The 17,572-nt window shown below is 40.6% G+C and overlaps 1 protein-coding gene across 5 annotated transcripts in view; it reads left to right on the top strand.

Annotated features, from left to right (window-relative positions):
* The window catches only part of LOC144499779 (uncharacterized), a 107,965-nt gene that overhangs the window by 34,968 nt on the left and 55,425 nt on the right, over positions 1 to 17,572 (top strand). For 4 of the 5 annotated variants that reach the window (XR_013498896.1, XR_013498895.1, XR_013498894.1 and 1 more), the window contains exon 6: positions 4,147 to 4,296. The exons of the other annotated variant lie outside the window; for it this stretch is intronic. Coding sequence is in view for 1 of the 4 variants with exons in the window: in XM_078222229.1 (XP_078078355.1) it covers positions 4,147 to 4,296 (150 nt within the window). In the remaining 3 variants the exon portion in view is untranslated. The remainder of the gene's footprint in view (positions 1 to 4,146; positions 4,297 to 17,572) is intronic. 5 annotated transcript variants of the gene reach the window in all.

Here is a 17,572-nt window from a genome sequence, read left to right as displayed (position 1 = left end):
CTCTGCCCAAGACTGCAAGGAACTACAAAAGGTCGTGAATGTAGCCCAATCCATCACGCAAACCAGCCTCCCATCCCTTGATTCTGTCTACACTTGCTGCTGCCTCGGCAAAGCAGCCAACATAATTAAGGACCCCACGCACCCCGGACATTCTCTCTTCCACCTTCTTCCTTCGGGAAAAAGATACAAAAGTCTGAGGTCACGTACCAACCGACTCAAGAACAGCTTCTTCCCTGCTGCTGTCAGACTTTTGAATGGACTTACCTTGTATTAAGTTGACATTTCTCTACACCCTAGCTATGACTGTAACACTGCATTCTGCACTCTCTCCTTTCCTTCTCAAAACTGTATGTTTTGTCTCTATAGTGCGCAAGAAACAATACTTTTCACTATGTTAATACATGTGACAATAATAAATCAAATCAAAAAGATGTGTAATATAGTCCAATCATTCAAAACAAAAAGCATGTAAAATGCTCATTCTCCATTGGTTTCCTTTCTGAAATGGTTTGTTCATTTTTAAAATGGAAGAATAGTTTTGCTGCTTTTTAAAAAATAAAATTTATAATTATGCTTCCATTGTTTTGGCCTTCCCTATTGACTTTCTGGCGACATTGCATGTATGAGTAACCGGCTTTTTCCAAGATATTACTGTTGACATGTTTACATGGGCGAATCCCCTGGCAATATTAGGATTCTAGTAGTTCAGTTTAATATTTTTCCCCAAATCATCTTGGAAGAAGCTGGAAACTAAATTTTCAAAGTCTTTGAATTAGGATTTCACAGGAGAACTTTTATTTTGAACTACTTCACAGAGAGAGGTTGCTGAAATCAAACAGTATGGGTAGGAATGCAAAAACAAAATACTGCAGATAGGGATATCTGAAAGAAAAGCAGGAAATGCTGGAAATACTCAGATCTGGTTGTATTTGTGGGGAAGAGAAACAGAGTTAACATTCCTGGTTGATCCAAAGCAGTAGGGAGACAGAAGAGAAGGTTGAGGACAACACAGAAGTTAAAGAGAGCACATTAAATAGTAACGGCAGTGTCCTAATACTAGACTGGTCAGACGAGCAGAGCAGAGAGCAAGGGAAGTCTAGATTGAATTGCATTTATTTCATTGCAAGATGCCTGACGGGCAAGGCAGATGAGCTCAGGACATGGATGAGTATATGGAACTGGGATATTTTAGCTATTACTGAAACATGGCTAAGGGAGGGACAGGATTGGCAGCTCAACGTTCCAGGGTACAGATGCTGTAGGAAAGAAAGAACAAGAGGTCAGAGAGGAGGGGGAGTTGCATTTTTAATTAGGGAGAACATCACTGAGGGGAAATTTCTGAGGGTTCGCCCACTGAGTCTATATAGGCAGAAGTGAGAAATAGGAAGGGGAGATTACTTTGATAGGATTGTACTATAGGCCCCCAAATACTCAGCGGGAAATTGAGAGGCAAATATGTAAGGAGATTACAGATAGCTCCAAGAAAAATAGGGTGGTAATAGTAGGGGGGCTTTAACTTTCCCAACATTGATTGGGACAGTTATAGTGTTAGGGGCTTGGATGGAGAGAAATTTGTTGAGTGTATTCAGGAGGAATTTCTCATTCATTATGTGGATGGCCTGACTAGAGCCAAAACTTGACCTCCTCTTAGGAAATAAGGAAGGGCAGGTGACAGAAGTGTTAGTGAGGGATCACTTTGGGACCAGTAACCATAATTTCAATCGTTTTAAGATAGCTATGGAGAATAATAGGTCTGGCCCAAAAGTTAAAATTCTAAATTGCGGCAAGGCCAATTTTGCTGGGATCAGGCAGGAACTTTCAAAAGTTGACTGGGGGAGACTTGGCAGGAAGGGACGTCTGGTAAGTGGGAGACTTTCAAAAGTGTGTTAACCAGGGTTCAGGGGAAGCACATTCCTTTTAGAGTGAAGGGTAAGGTTGGTAGAAGAAGGGAACCCTGGATGACTCGGGATATTGAGGCTCTGGTCAAGAAGAAGAAGGAGGCATATGACATGCATAGGCAGCTGGGATCAAGTGGATACCTTGAAGAGTATAGCGGGTGTCAGGGGGGGATCTTATAGAAACATAAAAGATTATGAAGGGAATAGATAAGATAGAAGCAGGGAGGTTGTTTCCATTGGCAGGTGAAACTAGAACTAGGGGGCATAGCCTCAAAATAAGGTGGAGCAGATTTAGGACTGAGTTAAGGAGAAAGTTCTTCACCCAATGGGCTGTGAATCTGGAATTCTCTGCCCAGTGAAGCAGTTGACGCTACCTCGTTGAATGTTGTTAAGGCAAAGATAGATTTTTGAGCAGTAAGTCTCTCAACCCCAGGTTGAAGTCCAGCAGGTTTATTTGATATCACAAGCTTTCGGAGCGTTGCTATGGAAATAGGAGGCGTGGCCTCCAAATATTCTTCTTCTCAAAGTTTAACTTGTTCAATGCTCTTGTCGTCAGTTGAGGCATAATTTGCCTGATGGTCTCCTTGATAGCCTCTGAAGTTTGTCCTTGCACAAATTGCAATATCTCAGAATGGTGCTGTTCTTACCCTATAAGTAAAGTTTGTTTATTAGTCACAAGTAAGGCTTATATTAACGCTGCAATGAAGTTACTGTGAAATTCCCCTAGAAATCTTAGAAACCCTACAGCACAGAGAGAGGCCATTCGGCCCATCGAGTCTGCACTGACCACAATCCCACCCAGGCCCTATCCCCATATCCCTAAATATTTACCCATTAATCCCTCTAACCTACGCATCCCAGGACACTAAGGGCAATTTTAGCGTGGCCAATCAACCTAACCCGCACATCTTTGGACTGTGGGAGGAAACCGGAGCACCCGGAGGAAACCCATGCAGACACGAAGAGAATGTGCAAACTCCACACAGACAGTGACCCAAGCCGGGAATCGAACCCAGGTCCCTGGAGCTGTGAAGCAGCAGTGCTAACCACTGTGCTACCGTGCCGCCCCCTGTGGCTAGTCGCCACAGTCTGGTGCCTGTTCGGGTCAATGCACCTACCCAGCATATCTTTCAGAATGTGGGAGGAAACCCACGCAGACACGGGGAGAATGTGCAAATTCCACACAGACGCTATAGGAAGCATGTGATAGCACTCGAGAGGGTGCAGAGGAGGTTCACCAAGATGTTGTCTGGAATGGAGCATTTGAGCCATAAGGAGGGACTAGATAGGCTTGGATTGGTTTCTTTAGAGCAGAGAAGGCTGGTGGGGAGGCATGATTGAGGTGTATAAGATTAAAAGGGATATGGACTGGATGAGTAGGGAGCAGCTGTTGCCCTTGGTTGAGGGGTCAATCATGAGGGAGCATAATTTTAGGGTAAGGGGCAGGAGATTGAGGGGATTTGAAAAACAATTCACTGAGGGGGGAGAATCTGGAATGCACTGCCTGGAAAGGAAGTGGAGGCCGGAAACCTCATAACCTTTTAAAAATCTTTGGATGAGCACTTGAAAGATCAGAACATTCAAGGATGTGGGACAAGTGCAGGAAAATGGGATTAGCACGCTTTTAGTGGTAGTTATTGTCTGTGCAGACTCAATGGGCCGAAGGACCTTTTCTGCGCTGCGTTGACTCTACACTATACCAAGTCTTGCATACCCACCACTCTGTCCTCACTGGCCTCCATTGCTTCACCAATCCTCAGCACATCCAACTTGAATATCCTCATTCTCATTTAACTGGAATGCATTGTTTTCCTGCACTTGTGTAAACTTCTTGAGCTCAATGCTCCATATTCTTGCACCCTGGAAACACACTTTCAAAGCCTGTACACTTTGCTACCCCTCTCCCTGCTTTCAAAAGCCTTAAAGCATATATCTTGACCATTACCTTCAATGATCTGTAATTTCTTGCTGATGTCTTAGTCTTCCGAAAACACCTTGGCTGTAGTTAGAGATCGATCGAGATTCAGAGACAAAAGTACAGCTGGAAAACTAATTATCGAGACCTCTTGTGTTTCTAAGAATGTTATAAGTTACTTGTCCATTCTTTCAGTATTGAATACTGCATAATACAGGTGTTGAAAATTAAGAACATGAAGAAGAAGAAAATGTCCAAGAATGTCAAATCATGTTTAAATGATCATCTTTTATATTTGCTAAATGTTTATTGTTAAACTGTGCTCTCTTTTAGGAGGAATAAGCATAGAGTTTCACGTGAGAAGATCATTCAAATGATGGAGCGTTTTGAATATCCCATTTCTTCAGATATAGTGTTAAATGCAGTGGAGCCGCCACGCAATAATAAAGTTTTATTTGATCTGCATCCACTTTACAACCAGAGGTGGGAAGGACCTGTTGATTCTAGTTCTTCTATCAGTGTTATGAATTACAGATAGCACGAGTGATTCCTCGTGAACTGTTGTCATTTCAATCTGTACATTTTAATCAAAATTGTTGTTTCTTCCCTTTACGGATTTGTGGGAAAGCAAATTTTATAGCTTATAATGGCAGCCCTTTTTATAACCTTTAGAATATGCAGATTACACTGAAAAATAGAAAACTGTTTTTGGAAGATTTTTATTTTTTTAAACCTTTACACTTATTTCAGTGGGTTAGTACCATGCTAAAGGAAACATAATGCGGTTAGGTAATACGGTAATTTTTACTCAGTCACCTTTTTATTTGAAATATTTGTAGTTTTATACATGAATTCGTGACAAAATATGAACAGAAAGTTGGAATATATTGTAAAGCAGAGCCCAGTAGTAAGACCAGCTCCTTGATTTCCCACCAGCTTGTTGCTTCTTGTTTCAGTAACACTGAAAAAAAGTCAAATGACTGTATTGATGTTGATTTATTAGAATTTATACAAGAACAAATGCTTTGCTGAAGGATCTGACAGAAACTTGTATTACAGATAGAATGTTCATTTAATTTGCTGACTGTTATCCAGAAGTTAAGCGCAGCCCTTGCTTTCATGATGGGAATATTCATGTTTGAGTCTTTGCATGTATGTTTTTTTTCATGGTGGAACGTCTAGATGTCCTAGATTTACATGAAACAGTTGTGAAATTCATCGTAGTAAATTGAAAAGTCTTCAAGATAAGAGAAATTCAGGAGTTTTGTTCTTAGTTGTGATAGTGTGTTTGATTTAAATGGTCAATTTGCAGGTTTATTTATATTTTGCTGCATGTGGTGTCTATGAGCATCGTGTGATCCAATCTTGTCGTAACAGCATTTGAAGTACCCTGTTATATCAGTGCAGTTTGGCACATTGCATCAGAGGCCATTTCCAAGCCTGATAAATTGTTAAATTGCTGAGTGTAATTGAGGACGAATTGAACTGCCTGCTGTTCCTCTCCACAATTAGCTAACAAAGATATAACATTTCTAGAGATTGATCCAAAACTTTGGCGAGGTGGTGATAAATGAAGTTCTGCGGGCTTTCCCCAAGATATATCTGCTAAGTTTTTATATGAACTAATGTGTTTTTTTTAAATCAAGCATTGATTTAAACATAAAACTAACAGTTCTAAAGTACTGTGAATTTATCACTGAAGTACTTTTAATGATGTCCATAGTACACTCAATCACTTTAATCAATGATGTTTAGTTTTCTTAAACAAATGTGTTCAAAGCTGCCGGCCATGACTCACTGTGGTAGCACTCTCACCTCTGAGTCGGAAGATTGTGGATTCAAGCAAAACTACCAAGACTTGAGCACCTACTCTAGGCTGATGCTTCAGGACTTCTGGACTGTCGGTTGAGGCATTAAAGTGAGACCTCACCTTTTAAGTGGATGGTAAAGATCCAGCAGCACTAGTTGCAAAAAAACAGGAGGATTCTCCTGACATCTTGCCCAACATTTATCCTTTCACCAATATTACTAGAGAAAAGCCGGTTTGTCTGGTCATTGTATTACTATTTGTGACTCTTGGTTATATGTAAATTAGCTGGCACTTTTACAACAATGACTACACTGTAAGAAGTGTTTAAAGTTGAGAAAGGTGCTAAATAAGCTTGCTTTTTTTCATATAAATAATTTCATCTGCATTTACTTTGTGCCAGCAAAAAAAGGAAGAACTTTTTCATCCCAATGATGGAAATCAACCCAGCTAGTAATCACCTGGTACTTTAGTACTAAATCCTATTTTCAGGCAGTTACTGTTAGAATTGCAACAATGTTCTGACTTGTGTTTTTAGGGCAACATTTGAGAGTATTGAAAAGAATTACAACGTGCATAATTGTGTTTTTTTGGGGGGGTCAGTGAAATCTTTGTCGACTAGTGCTTACACAACATTTTTAATCGATCAAAAATAAATTGGTAATCATTTTAATCAACTTAGTTTTGGGATCTATTATATATTTATATAGTTAAGCAATTCTTTCTGGTAAGTTAAGTTCCACAGATGCTCAGTCACTGACAAATGTCAAGCTTCTAGAGTATTGGTAAAACTTTCTTTTAAAGGACATCCCCATAGTAAGTATGTTATAGTCATACATTACTTATTAACATTTGTCATTACCATATGATTAATATGAATGTATTTTTCAAGCTTTCAAATTTAGATATAATTGTGGAGAATTTTTGCATATTGTCATTCATATGTTTGTGTATATATGTATGTGGGTAAATTTCCTGAAATACTTTTCCTCTTTGTACAGGAATTTGTTGTAAAAGTTTTGCATAATATCTTTAATGAATTGTCTATTAAAATGTCTCAAGTTAGGCATAAAATTCAATATTGTGCTGTTATCATTAACAATGTACAGTTTGTATTTTTTAAAATTATGGGCAAGTTGTTAAATAATTGTTCAGATCACTGGAGAGTATACATTTTGTATCAGTACACTTTAAATTGTGTTCTGTTTGTGAATTTATGCTGGAGGAAACAGAATTAAACTGCAGGGTTGAAAGTGATCAGACGTAGGTGTATTGATATATAAAAAGCATGAATTAATTTTTGACAAGTCATTCAGGATGTGAGAAATTTAAGCCATATTTTGTTCAAAGGTATCATGTTAATCAGCAGTCTGCCTGATACATCTCTTGATCATTCATGACATTTGGGCCTCAGATTTTAAGTTGTTCACTCCACCCCAGGGTAGGCAAGAAAAACATTAGCTGACATCTGCCTCCAAGCCAGGTCACCGTATTATTTCTAGGGGTGATTCAGGCCTTGGTAAAGGTTCCCACTGAAACCAGGCAGGTGCCGACTTCATATTCAAAACTCTCAGTCCAAATGGTATAACTGGCACCGCAATATAACTTTAAGGTCCACATGGGGAATGTCAACTAATGGCAAAAGACAAATGGTGGAAGTAACCTGCAGACCAAAGTTTTAAAACTTTCCCTCTCTCAAACTCCTTATGGCTAGGGAGAGTGGGAATACTTAATGTCAGGAAAAAAATAGAGAGTTCTGCGCCTTCCACCCCACCCTTTTGATCTCTGGGGAATTCCCAGAAGTGGCCTTCCACAATTGCTGAAACGAAGGAAGCCCTGGGCTCCCACTGTAGGAGATTCTGGTTCAGGTTACCCCGTTACATCACTGGCAAGGGGAGGGAACAATCGAGCGGGGAAATCCCATTGACGTGAAAGTCATTTTTGGGGTTCCACTATTCCTGCCTGCCGAAAACAGGGTTGGAAAACAAACCCCCATTGTGTTTTCCCCTTTGGATTTGGGAGAGACTATCAGGAGTAACCTTGATAATTATCTCCACAAAGATCTAGTGCGCAGCAGTCAACGTGAATGTGGAACGGTACGATTCAACCTGATGAATGTCTTGTCTTTTTTGAGAAAACGACACCCCAGTGGACTTTGGAAAGTCCCTAACATGCTCACAATTCTACTTGGCAAGGCTAAAACTGAGATTTCAGTGTAGGGCTTGTAGTAAACACGAAATTGGCTGAAGCTGAAAAGCAGCAATTCTTGGGGGTTGCATCAGGTTAAGTGGAAATATTGGGCTTGATGTCCTGAGGAGTTGGAGTAGTAGCAAATAATACTTGAACTCACGGTCTCAAACACCACGGTCTGGAACTAAATCTCAGTGTCATAATGGCAAGAATACCGGAGCGGTCTGCGCCAGTCCGTCAGGCGTACTTTGCACTGCAATTAGCCCAGACTTAGCCATTTTTTGGGAAAGTGGGGAGTTGTGTGCTGGTACTGGGGAGGGGGGGTCCTAAACCTGGCAGTGAGCCTGGCTGCATAGGGCTCAGGCGCTGGTTCACAAGGGCGCCTGATCTGATGGTGCGCTGGGAAACCCCCTATCTCCATCCATGGACATTGGGACCCTACTCACCTCACTGACACATGTTTCTCCCATTCCCCCCCGATGTGTGTCGCCAGCATTGACGACCTCTCAATGGATGCACCCGCCTGTCCCCCGACATGGCCTCCATCATGACCCCCCCCCCCCCCCCCCCCTTTCATGCTCCATCCCTACATAGCCTCCCTTGTTGTAGTCCTCTTTACCCCCCTTGGCACTCCACCTGGCACACTGGCTGTGCCCCACTGTCCATGTGCAACTGGCATTGCTGGGGTGCATGGTGGCCACTGCCCAGCCATGCCCTGACCACCCAGGAGCTTCAATGGCCTTTGAGCCACCCGGCATAGCCATTGCACCAAGTCTCCGCTAGTAGAGACCAGTAATGATTCTTGCCGTTCTCGCACAGCGCCTGAACGTTGGAAGATCCCGAGAGCTGGGAGAACCAGGTGTCACATGGGCTTATGTGCTTTTTCTGGGTGCGATACGGTTTGTGCCATTAGAGAGGGACCAGGACAATTGCAAACAGTTTGACGTCGGGCATGAAGCTGATTTTCAGATACGCACGTCATTTTCCAGGATCTGCACAATATGTACCAGCCACAGTGAGGTCAGAAAATCGCCTCCATTATCTTACACTTAAGCTCCCTCCTAAAATTTAGCTTTTGGTCAACTTCCGGTAACACAGAGTAGTTCCTCCTTTGGCTCATTGTTCACATTTGTCTTTGGTTACATTTTGTGAATTACTTTTGGGATGATTTAGTTATCAAAGGTGATGTCATGGAATTTTTTACATCTGGCACTGAAGGTGGACGGGTGTAGTGTTTTTGCCACGACTTGTTAGTCTGTGAACAGTATTTCTCAAAAACTAATGCATTTCAACAAAAGCCAGTACACAAAAAGGATGTGGCCCAAGGAAAAGCTGACGAGTTTTTAGCAAAGATCCAGATTTAGATCTTGGAATTTTTTGAAGGATCTGTGGAGATTGGGCAAACTGACTCTTAGAAAGCTGTGGAGTTTTAGTGGATTGTCACTGCTGTCAATATGTGAGCAGAGTTTTCACAGCAGGTTGTTGGATGTGGATTAGTTTGAAGTCTTCTCAGTGAGATGGAAGCTCTTAATAAAACTCTTTCTTTTTTCAGCTTAGTATATATAGAGCACCAACCAGGCAGGGAAAAGCCTCAAAGAAGGGCTGAATATTTGTAATAATGTTGAGTTAGCACAAGCGTGGAGGAGGTATATGCTCATTATCACTTACTTTTTTTTTAGATAGACAACAAGCATCATGTTGTGGGGTGTTGCTCAAACTGAATATTGGTCAAACTACACTTGATTTGAGTTCAGTCCTATGCTGTTCCCTAGAGAGGGTGTGAGGAGATTTTTGAGGAATTTAGACTTTTCATGTTCGAAAGGAAGTATTCTTGATCTATACAAATTGTAAATAGTGTCCAGATTTGGAAAAAAAACACTTCAATTATGTTGAAGTAGGAGCACAAGATCAAACTTGTTTATAACAAATTGACATTTACATGAAATATTTGCATGCCATAATGAGGGGAGGGAACTCTTGGGCTTTTCCTGGATGGATGGTACAAATGGGCCTTTATTTTCATTTACCTTATACTATAAAGTTTCAGGTTTTTTTCTAATTGCATAAAGATATAAGTTTTATCAAGTGATGTCATAGAATTTGTATTAAATGATGAATACAAAGTAAAACGCTTCATTGAATTTTCACTAAAGCTCATTGGGTTCTCGACTTCAATTATTTTTGAAAATAGCTAATAGAACTATCACCACAGAAACATATTTATTTTAAAGTTAGCAGTTCTTTGAAAATGTAATGTATTAAAAACACACTGTGCAGATATATGTCCATATACTCTATTAATTTTTCTCTCGCTTGAGCTCTGCTAGTTACTGAATGATGAAAAATGTTTATTGTTGCTAGCTCTATTATTCAGCATGTTTTTAGTGTATATTTCTTGTAAATCAAATAATTTACCCCATCTTTTGGAATAATGCAGGTATGTAATCAAACTATGATTATTTGCACGCTAGGTTGTTAATACTTAGTGAATGCTGTAGAAAATTAATCAGGGCAAGGTGTTTACATTCTTACTGCAAAAGTGCTACACTGTAAGCTGTCAACCAGTGTAGAGAAACCCTCATTTTCTTGGTGAAAGTGATTTTATTTTTACTCATTACCTGTGACAAAAATAATTTTTTTTTCCTATTAATAACAGTGAGTCTAACCTTTATTATGGAGTCACGTGGTCAGCAACTTCTGGTGTTTGCACGTGTGTGTTTAAACGCTGAAATCAAATAAACCCAAAGTGTGTTGTTGAAATTTTCACCAATGGACTCGGAATTAAAAGACATGCAATGTCATGAACTTGGGGCACATTTCTACTAGTTCCCAACTTAACGTGACTTAAAAGGCAAACAAGTAGGGAGGTCATGGAACCTATACAGATTAAAGGGGAGGAGGTGCTTGCTGTCTTGAGGCAAATCAGAGTAGATAAATCCCCAGGATCGGACAGGGTATTCCCTCGGACCTTGAAGGAGATTAGTGTTGAAATTGCAGGGGCCCTGGCAGATATATTTTAAATGTCGATATCCACGGGTGAGGTGCCGGATCATTGGAGGATAGCTCATGTTCCGTTGTTGAAAAAAGGCTCAAAAAGTAATGCAGGAAATTATAGGCAGTTAAGTTTGACGTCAGTAGTAGGTAAATTATTGGAAGGAGTACTAAGAGATAGGATCTACAAATATTTGGATAGACAGGGACTTATTAGGGAGAGTCAACATGGCTTTGTGCGTGGTAGGTCATGTTTAACCAATCTATTAAAGTTTTTCGAGGAGGTTACTAGGAAAGTGGATGAAGGGAAGGTAGTGGATGTTATCTACATGGACTTCAGTAAGGCCTTTGACAAGGTCCCGCATGGGAGGTTAGTTAGGAAGGTTCAGTTGCTAGGTATACATGGGGAGGTAGTAAATTGGATTAGACATTGGCTCAATGGAAGAAGCCAGAGAGTGGTAGTGGAGGATTGCTTCTGAGTGGAGGCCTGTGACTAGTGGTGTGCCACAGGGATCAGTGCTGGGTCCATTGTTGTTTGTCATCTATATCAATGATCTGGATGATAATGTGGTAAATTGGATCAGCAAGTTTGCTGATGATACAAAGATTGGAGGTGTAGTGGACAGTGAGGAAGGTTTTCAAAGCTTGCAGAGGGATTTGGACCAGCTAGAAAAATGGGCTGAAAAATGGCAGATGGAGTTTAATGCAGACAAGTGTGAGATATTGCACTTTGGAAGGACAAACCAAGGTAGAACATACAAGGTAAATGGTAGGACTCTGAAGAGTGCAGTAGAACAGAGGGATCTGGGAATACAGGTACAGAATTCCCTAAAAGTGGCGTCACAGGTAGATAGGGCTGTAAAGAGTGCTTTTGGTACATTGGCCTTTATAAATCAAAGTATTGAGTATAAGAGTTGGAATGTTATGGTGAGGTTGTATAAGACATTGGTGAGGCCGAATTTAGAGTATTGTGTGCAGTTTTGGTCATCTAATTACAGGAAGGATATTAATAAGGTTGAAAGAGTACAGAGAAGGTTTACAAGGATGTTGCCGGGACTTAAGAAACTGAGTTACAGAGAAAGGTTGAATAGGTTAGGACTTTATTCCCTGGAGCGTAGAAGAATGAGGGGAGATTTGATAGAGTTGTATAAAATTATGATGGGTATAGGTAGAGTGAATGCAAGCAGGCTTTTTCCACTGAGGCTAGGGGAGAAAAAAACCGGAGGGCATGGGTTAAGGGTGAAGGGGGAAAAGTTTAAAGGGAATATTGCGGGGGGCTTCTTCTCACACAGTGGTGGAAGTGTGGAATGAGCTGCCAGATGAAGTGGTGAATGTCGGCTCACTTTTAACATTTAAGAAAAACTTGGACAGGTACATGGATGAGAGGGGTGTGGAGGGATATGGTCCAGGTGCAGGTCAGTGGGGCTGGGCACAAAAATGGTTCGGCGCAGGCAAGAAGGGCCAAAAGGCCTGTTGCTGTGCTGTAATTTTCTATGGTTCTAAAAGGTTAGGTCTGGTGAATTCTGTCTTTCTCTTTCACTTAATCCCATTTGTCTTTTCCAAATCTTTATTTTGCCTTCTGCATATGATTTGAATCTTATTTATAATTCCTTCTTTATATCTCCTGGTTTAGATTGTACATGTGTTAGTGAGGATTCTTCAATCTGATTTAACTCAAGAGCCTCACTGTTTATCATACTCCCCGTAGGTGCCCAGGAGAGTTATCCATATTGGATAAAATGCCAAATTAGAGTAAGTCTCTGCTCAAAAGTAAACCATGAGCATTCCTTCGCTGCTGACCCCAAAATCCAGGCCAATGTTGCAATGAAATAATATTCCTACAACATAAATAGTTTTGATTAATTGAATATTAATCCCAAACTAAAGCGCAGTTCCATAATGTATGAAGGAATTCAGACTAAACATATAAAACAAAGTCTGTTAATTATTTTGCTTAAATTTCTGTTTTTTCCCTAGCTGTAAAACTGACTTAATGTTGATCCTTCATTATTGAAAATCCTTTTTGTTTTGCTCCCGTAGGCAAAATGGGCAATAGGAGCAGAGAACAGAAAGGTGTGTAATGAAGGAAGCCAAAAAAAACGTTAGAGTAGGTAGAAAGTACAACATTAAAGTATTGATTGAATGGACTGGATAGAAAACTGGAGAAAAATGGATGCTCTCAGGTTTAAGTTTATTTTAATCTAAATGTTTGTTTTAAATGTTTAGGATTAATAACCTGGTAATTTAAGTTATTTACGAATTTCAAATTCTCTAACATTACTGGATTATGTAAATTGTCATGGTGAAATATTAGGTTAATCATCCCAATATTGGGGCTCATTTCTGATGAGCAAATCTGCCCACATCCCTTACGATCCCATGAGATTGAAAGGGGTTCGTAGTGGCTGGTTCGTACAGTAAAGAAAGCAAAGGTGGGTTATTGTTTGGCTAGTAGTTGCATGGCTAGGTATGATGCTGTTTAAATTTCTATTATTAAGACAAATTGGTGCTGTTTTAAACAAGATGAGCACACGAGCACCAGAAATAGGAGCAGGGGTGGGCCATACGGCCCATTGAGCTTGCTCCATCATTCAATATGATCATGGCTGATTTTTGGCTACAACTCCATTTTCCCACCTGCTCCCCATATCCCTTACATCCCTGCGAGACTCTGCCCATCTCAGCATTAAATGCATTAAACGATGGAGCATCCACAGTCCTCTAGAGGGTAGAGAATGCCAAAGATTCACAATCCTTTTAAGTAATTTCTCCTTGGCTCAATCCTAAATGATTGGTACCTAATCTTGAAACTGTACGCTTATGTTTTAGACTCCCCAACTGGTGGAAACAATTTCTCAACAGCTATCCTGTCAAATGCCTCAGTTTTGTAGGTTTCAATTAGGTCACCTCTCATTCTTCTAAACTCCAGAGAATATAAACCCCTCATTCCAGGGACCAATCGAGTGATCCTTTGCTGTACTGCCTCCAATGCAAATATATCCTTTCTTGCATGTTAAGACTAAAACTGCACACAGTATTCCAGATGTGATCTCACCAAAACCCTGTACACCAGTGGCAAAATTTGTTCATTGTTGTACTACAAACCCTTGCAGCAAAGGCCAATATGCCATTAGTCTTCCTAATTGTTTGCTGAACTTTCTGAGGTCCGTGTACAGGCACACCCAAGTCTTTTTGAACATCAAGACTTTAAAACTCTGTCAAATGGTTGTTCCTAAAATGTAGCTTTTGTCAAGTTAATGACGATCTATCGTAGTTGTTTCTATTTGAACACCATTGCTGATCTTCCAGAGAGGTGAAAGCTACTTCATAAAGCTTGTGAGAGTCATTCACGATCACTCATTTCTTATGTTTGAGGTGATGTCAGATACTAGATAAAAATTATTTTCTACGGACAAGGTTGATGTGTTTCAGGACTGACTATGACTGTTAAAAGTGATTCAAACTGATATCTGTTCTTTTTAGATTGAAACTTTGTTGGATTACAATGCCCCCTCCATAATCTCTAACAATCACCATGGGGTAACGTATAGAAATTGCAACGTCAGTAAAATTTAGAATTTTAAAATTTACTTCTCTTTCTTGTTCTGTCAGTTTGCACATATTCGTTTTAGGAGCTCTGCACCTATTATCAAAATGTAGCTTTCTGACCATGTCACTCTTGTAATATCTCATAAATTTAAAATGCAATGTCTGCATTTAATAGAGGACTGAAAGGATAGCTTGTTAAAATAAATCTGAGCTGGGAGATTATTAAAGATGCATTTATGTGTGTTTTTAATCAAATGCCTTATTGTCCTTATGCTTGCAAATAAACTGGAATAATGTGGCACTTAAATTTGCAGCATCAGTTTCAAACATGGTGGCAAAAGTGATGAATGCATGACAGCCTTATGGATATTTAAGTTACTGGACATTCCACAATTAACTGTAGAAGATTGATGGATTATGGAAAATGGGAAGTTGTAATGACGACAAAATTGAAGGTAGCATGGGAATTGGGTGGGAAAATGGTTCAAGGCCATGTGTGAAAATGAGCTAGACTGATTGAGTCGGTATTAATTTTGTGAAGTTAAATGTTGACTATTCAAAGACAATGGTTTCCTGACGAGCTTCATGTTGCCATTGAAATGTTTTCTTTAACAGATACTCCGAGAATCTAACAGCTTCTCGGGGTATCTACTGTTCCATAAATAAAACCCCAGTGAGTCAGTAAGACTCAGGTGGGGCAGCACGATAGCACAGTGATTACCACTGCTGCTTCACGGCGCCAGGGACGCAGGTTCGATTCCCGACTTGGGTCACTGTCTGTGTGGACTTTGCACGTTCTCCCCATGTCTGTGTGGGTTTCCTCCGGGTGCTCCGGTTGCCTCCCACATTCTGAAAGACACGCTGGTTAGGTGCATTGACCCTGAAAAGGCGCTGGAATGTGGCGACTAGGAAAATTTCACAGTAACTTGATTGCAGCATTAATGTGAGCCTTGCTTGTGACTAATAAAATAAGCTTTAATTTTTAATATGCAAATCACCCAGATGAAATGGAAGCTAATTCTAATAATCATGGATATAACATTCAGAACAATAATAGGACGTCACTTCAGTGTTTTAGTTCGTTTCTTTTTAGATTTTGTTTTTTTTTTAAAGTAGAAAGCGCTAAAAATTATCACCTTTCTCTTGTTTGGGCAAATACCCAGAAGCAGATTTTACACTTCCCCACAATGCAAAGTGGGGAATTTGAAGTACTAGGCAAATCTTGAGCAGTATTAGTAAAAACTTCCAGAAAGAACTCGACAATCTAATCGAAAACGTTCAAGTGAATGAAGGGAGATTGAATTGGACAGACGGTGAAGTGTTACATGACGTGTTCAAGTTCAAGCATTGGCTGCCTCTTGAATCTGGGAAGGTTTGAACTGCTTTCTGCCTTCTAGAAAAAGGAATACATTTCACAATGGCATTGCACCATAAACCTAGGAATTCAGCTGTGAAGTTCATAACTTCCACTACTTAGCCCCTCTCCTTGAAAATAAGCAGGTAAGTCATCCCAATGAAAAAAACATATGCAGAAATTTATAGTAACATTTTAGAAGGTAACACGCTTTCTTTCAATCCATGGCACAACTGCTTGGGAACTCGAATTATCAAAATGTTTTCCACCTGTCATTTTGTCCTGAATAACCTCCAGGTGCCTTGGTGATTGTGTTGATCCTCGGTTTTAGTGGTTATTTCTGTTGACTTGAAATGTATGTTTGTGATTAAACCCACTTAAATGCAAATACAGTCCCCAGTTAAATAGAAACAGAATCAAGACAATGTAGAAGGAGACCATTCAGCCCATCAATGCGAGGTGATGCATTTTGGTAGATTGAACCAGGGCAGGACTTACTCGGGTAATGGTAGGGCGTTGGGGAGAGTTACAGAACAAAGAGATCTAGGGGTACATGTTCATAGCTCCTTGAAAGTGGAGTCACAGGTGGACAGAGTGGTGAAGAAGGCATTCGGCATGCTTGTTTTCATCGGTCAGAACATTGAATACAGGAGTTGGGACGTCTTGTTGAAGTTGTACAAGACATTGGTAAGGCCACACTTGGAATACTGTGTGCAATTCTGGTCACCCTATTATAGAAAGGATATTATTAAACTAGAAAGAGTGCAGAAAAGATTTACTAGGATGCTACCTAGTACTGGGGAATGAGCCCGGTCAGGTCTTCAAAGTTTCGGTAGGGGAACATGTGGCAAATAGTGACCACAATTCTGTTAGCTTTAGGATAGTGATGGAAAAGGATGAGTGGTGTCCCAAGGGTAAGGTGTTGGATTGGGGGAAGGCTAACTTTAGTGGGATTAGGCAGAAATTGGCAGCTCTTGATTGGGAGAGGCTGTTTGAGGGTAAATCCACACCTGGCATGTGGGAGTCTTTTAAGGAACAGTTGTTAGGGCGACAGGACAAGCATGTGCCTGTAAAAAAGGATAGGAAGGGTAGGATTCGAGAACCGTGGATAACCAGGGAAATTGAGGGACTGGTCAAAAAGAAAAGAGAGGCGTATGTTAGGTCCAGGCAGCTAAAAACGGAGGGAGCTCTGGAGGAGTACAAAGAAAGTAGGAAAGAACTCAAATGGGGAATTAGAAGGGCAAAAAGGGGTCACGAAATGTCCTTGGCATTTTATTCATACGTTAGGAACAAAAGGGTTCTCAGGGAAAAAATCGGACCTTTCAGGGACAAAAGTGGGGAATTATGCTCGGAGCCCAAAGAAGTAGGGGAGATCCTAAATGAATACTTTGCGTCGGTATTCACAAAGGAGAGGGATGTGTTGACTGGGAGTGTCTCTGAGGGGAGTATTGAACCGTTGGAGAAAATCTCCATTACAAGGGAGGAAGTGTTAGGTTTGTTAGAGAATATAAAGACTGACAAATCCCCAGGGCCTGATGGAATCTATCCAAGGCTGCTCAGGGAGACGAGAGATGAAATCGCTGGGCCTCTGACACAAATCTTTGTCTCGTCACTGGACGCAGGTGAGGTCCCAGAGGATTGGAGGATAGCTAATGTGGTCCCGTTATTTAAGAAGGGTAGGAAGGATAACCCGGGTAATTATAGGCCGGTGAGCTTGACGTCCATGGTGGGGAAGTTGTTGGAGAAGATTCTTCGAGATGGGATGTATGCGCCTTTAGAAAGGAATAAACTCATTAACGATAGTCAGCATGGTTTTGTGAGAGGGAGGTCATGCCTCACTAACCTGGTGGAGTTTTTTGAAGAAGTGA

Source organism: Mustelus asterias, chromosome 10, assembly GCF_964213995.1.
Source record: "Mustelus asterias chromosome 10, sMusAst1.hap1.1, whole genome shotgun sequence".
In the NCBI taxonomy this organism is placed as follows: Eukaryota; Metazoa; Chordata; class Chondrichthyes; order Carcharhiniformes; family Triakidae; genus Mustelus; species Mustelus asterias.
This window is presented reverse-complemented; position numbering and strand designations above follow the sequence as displayed.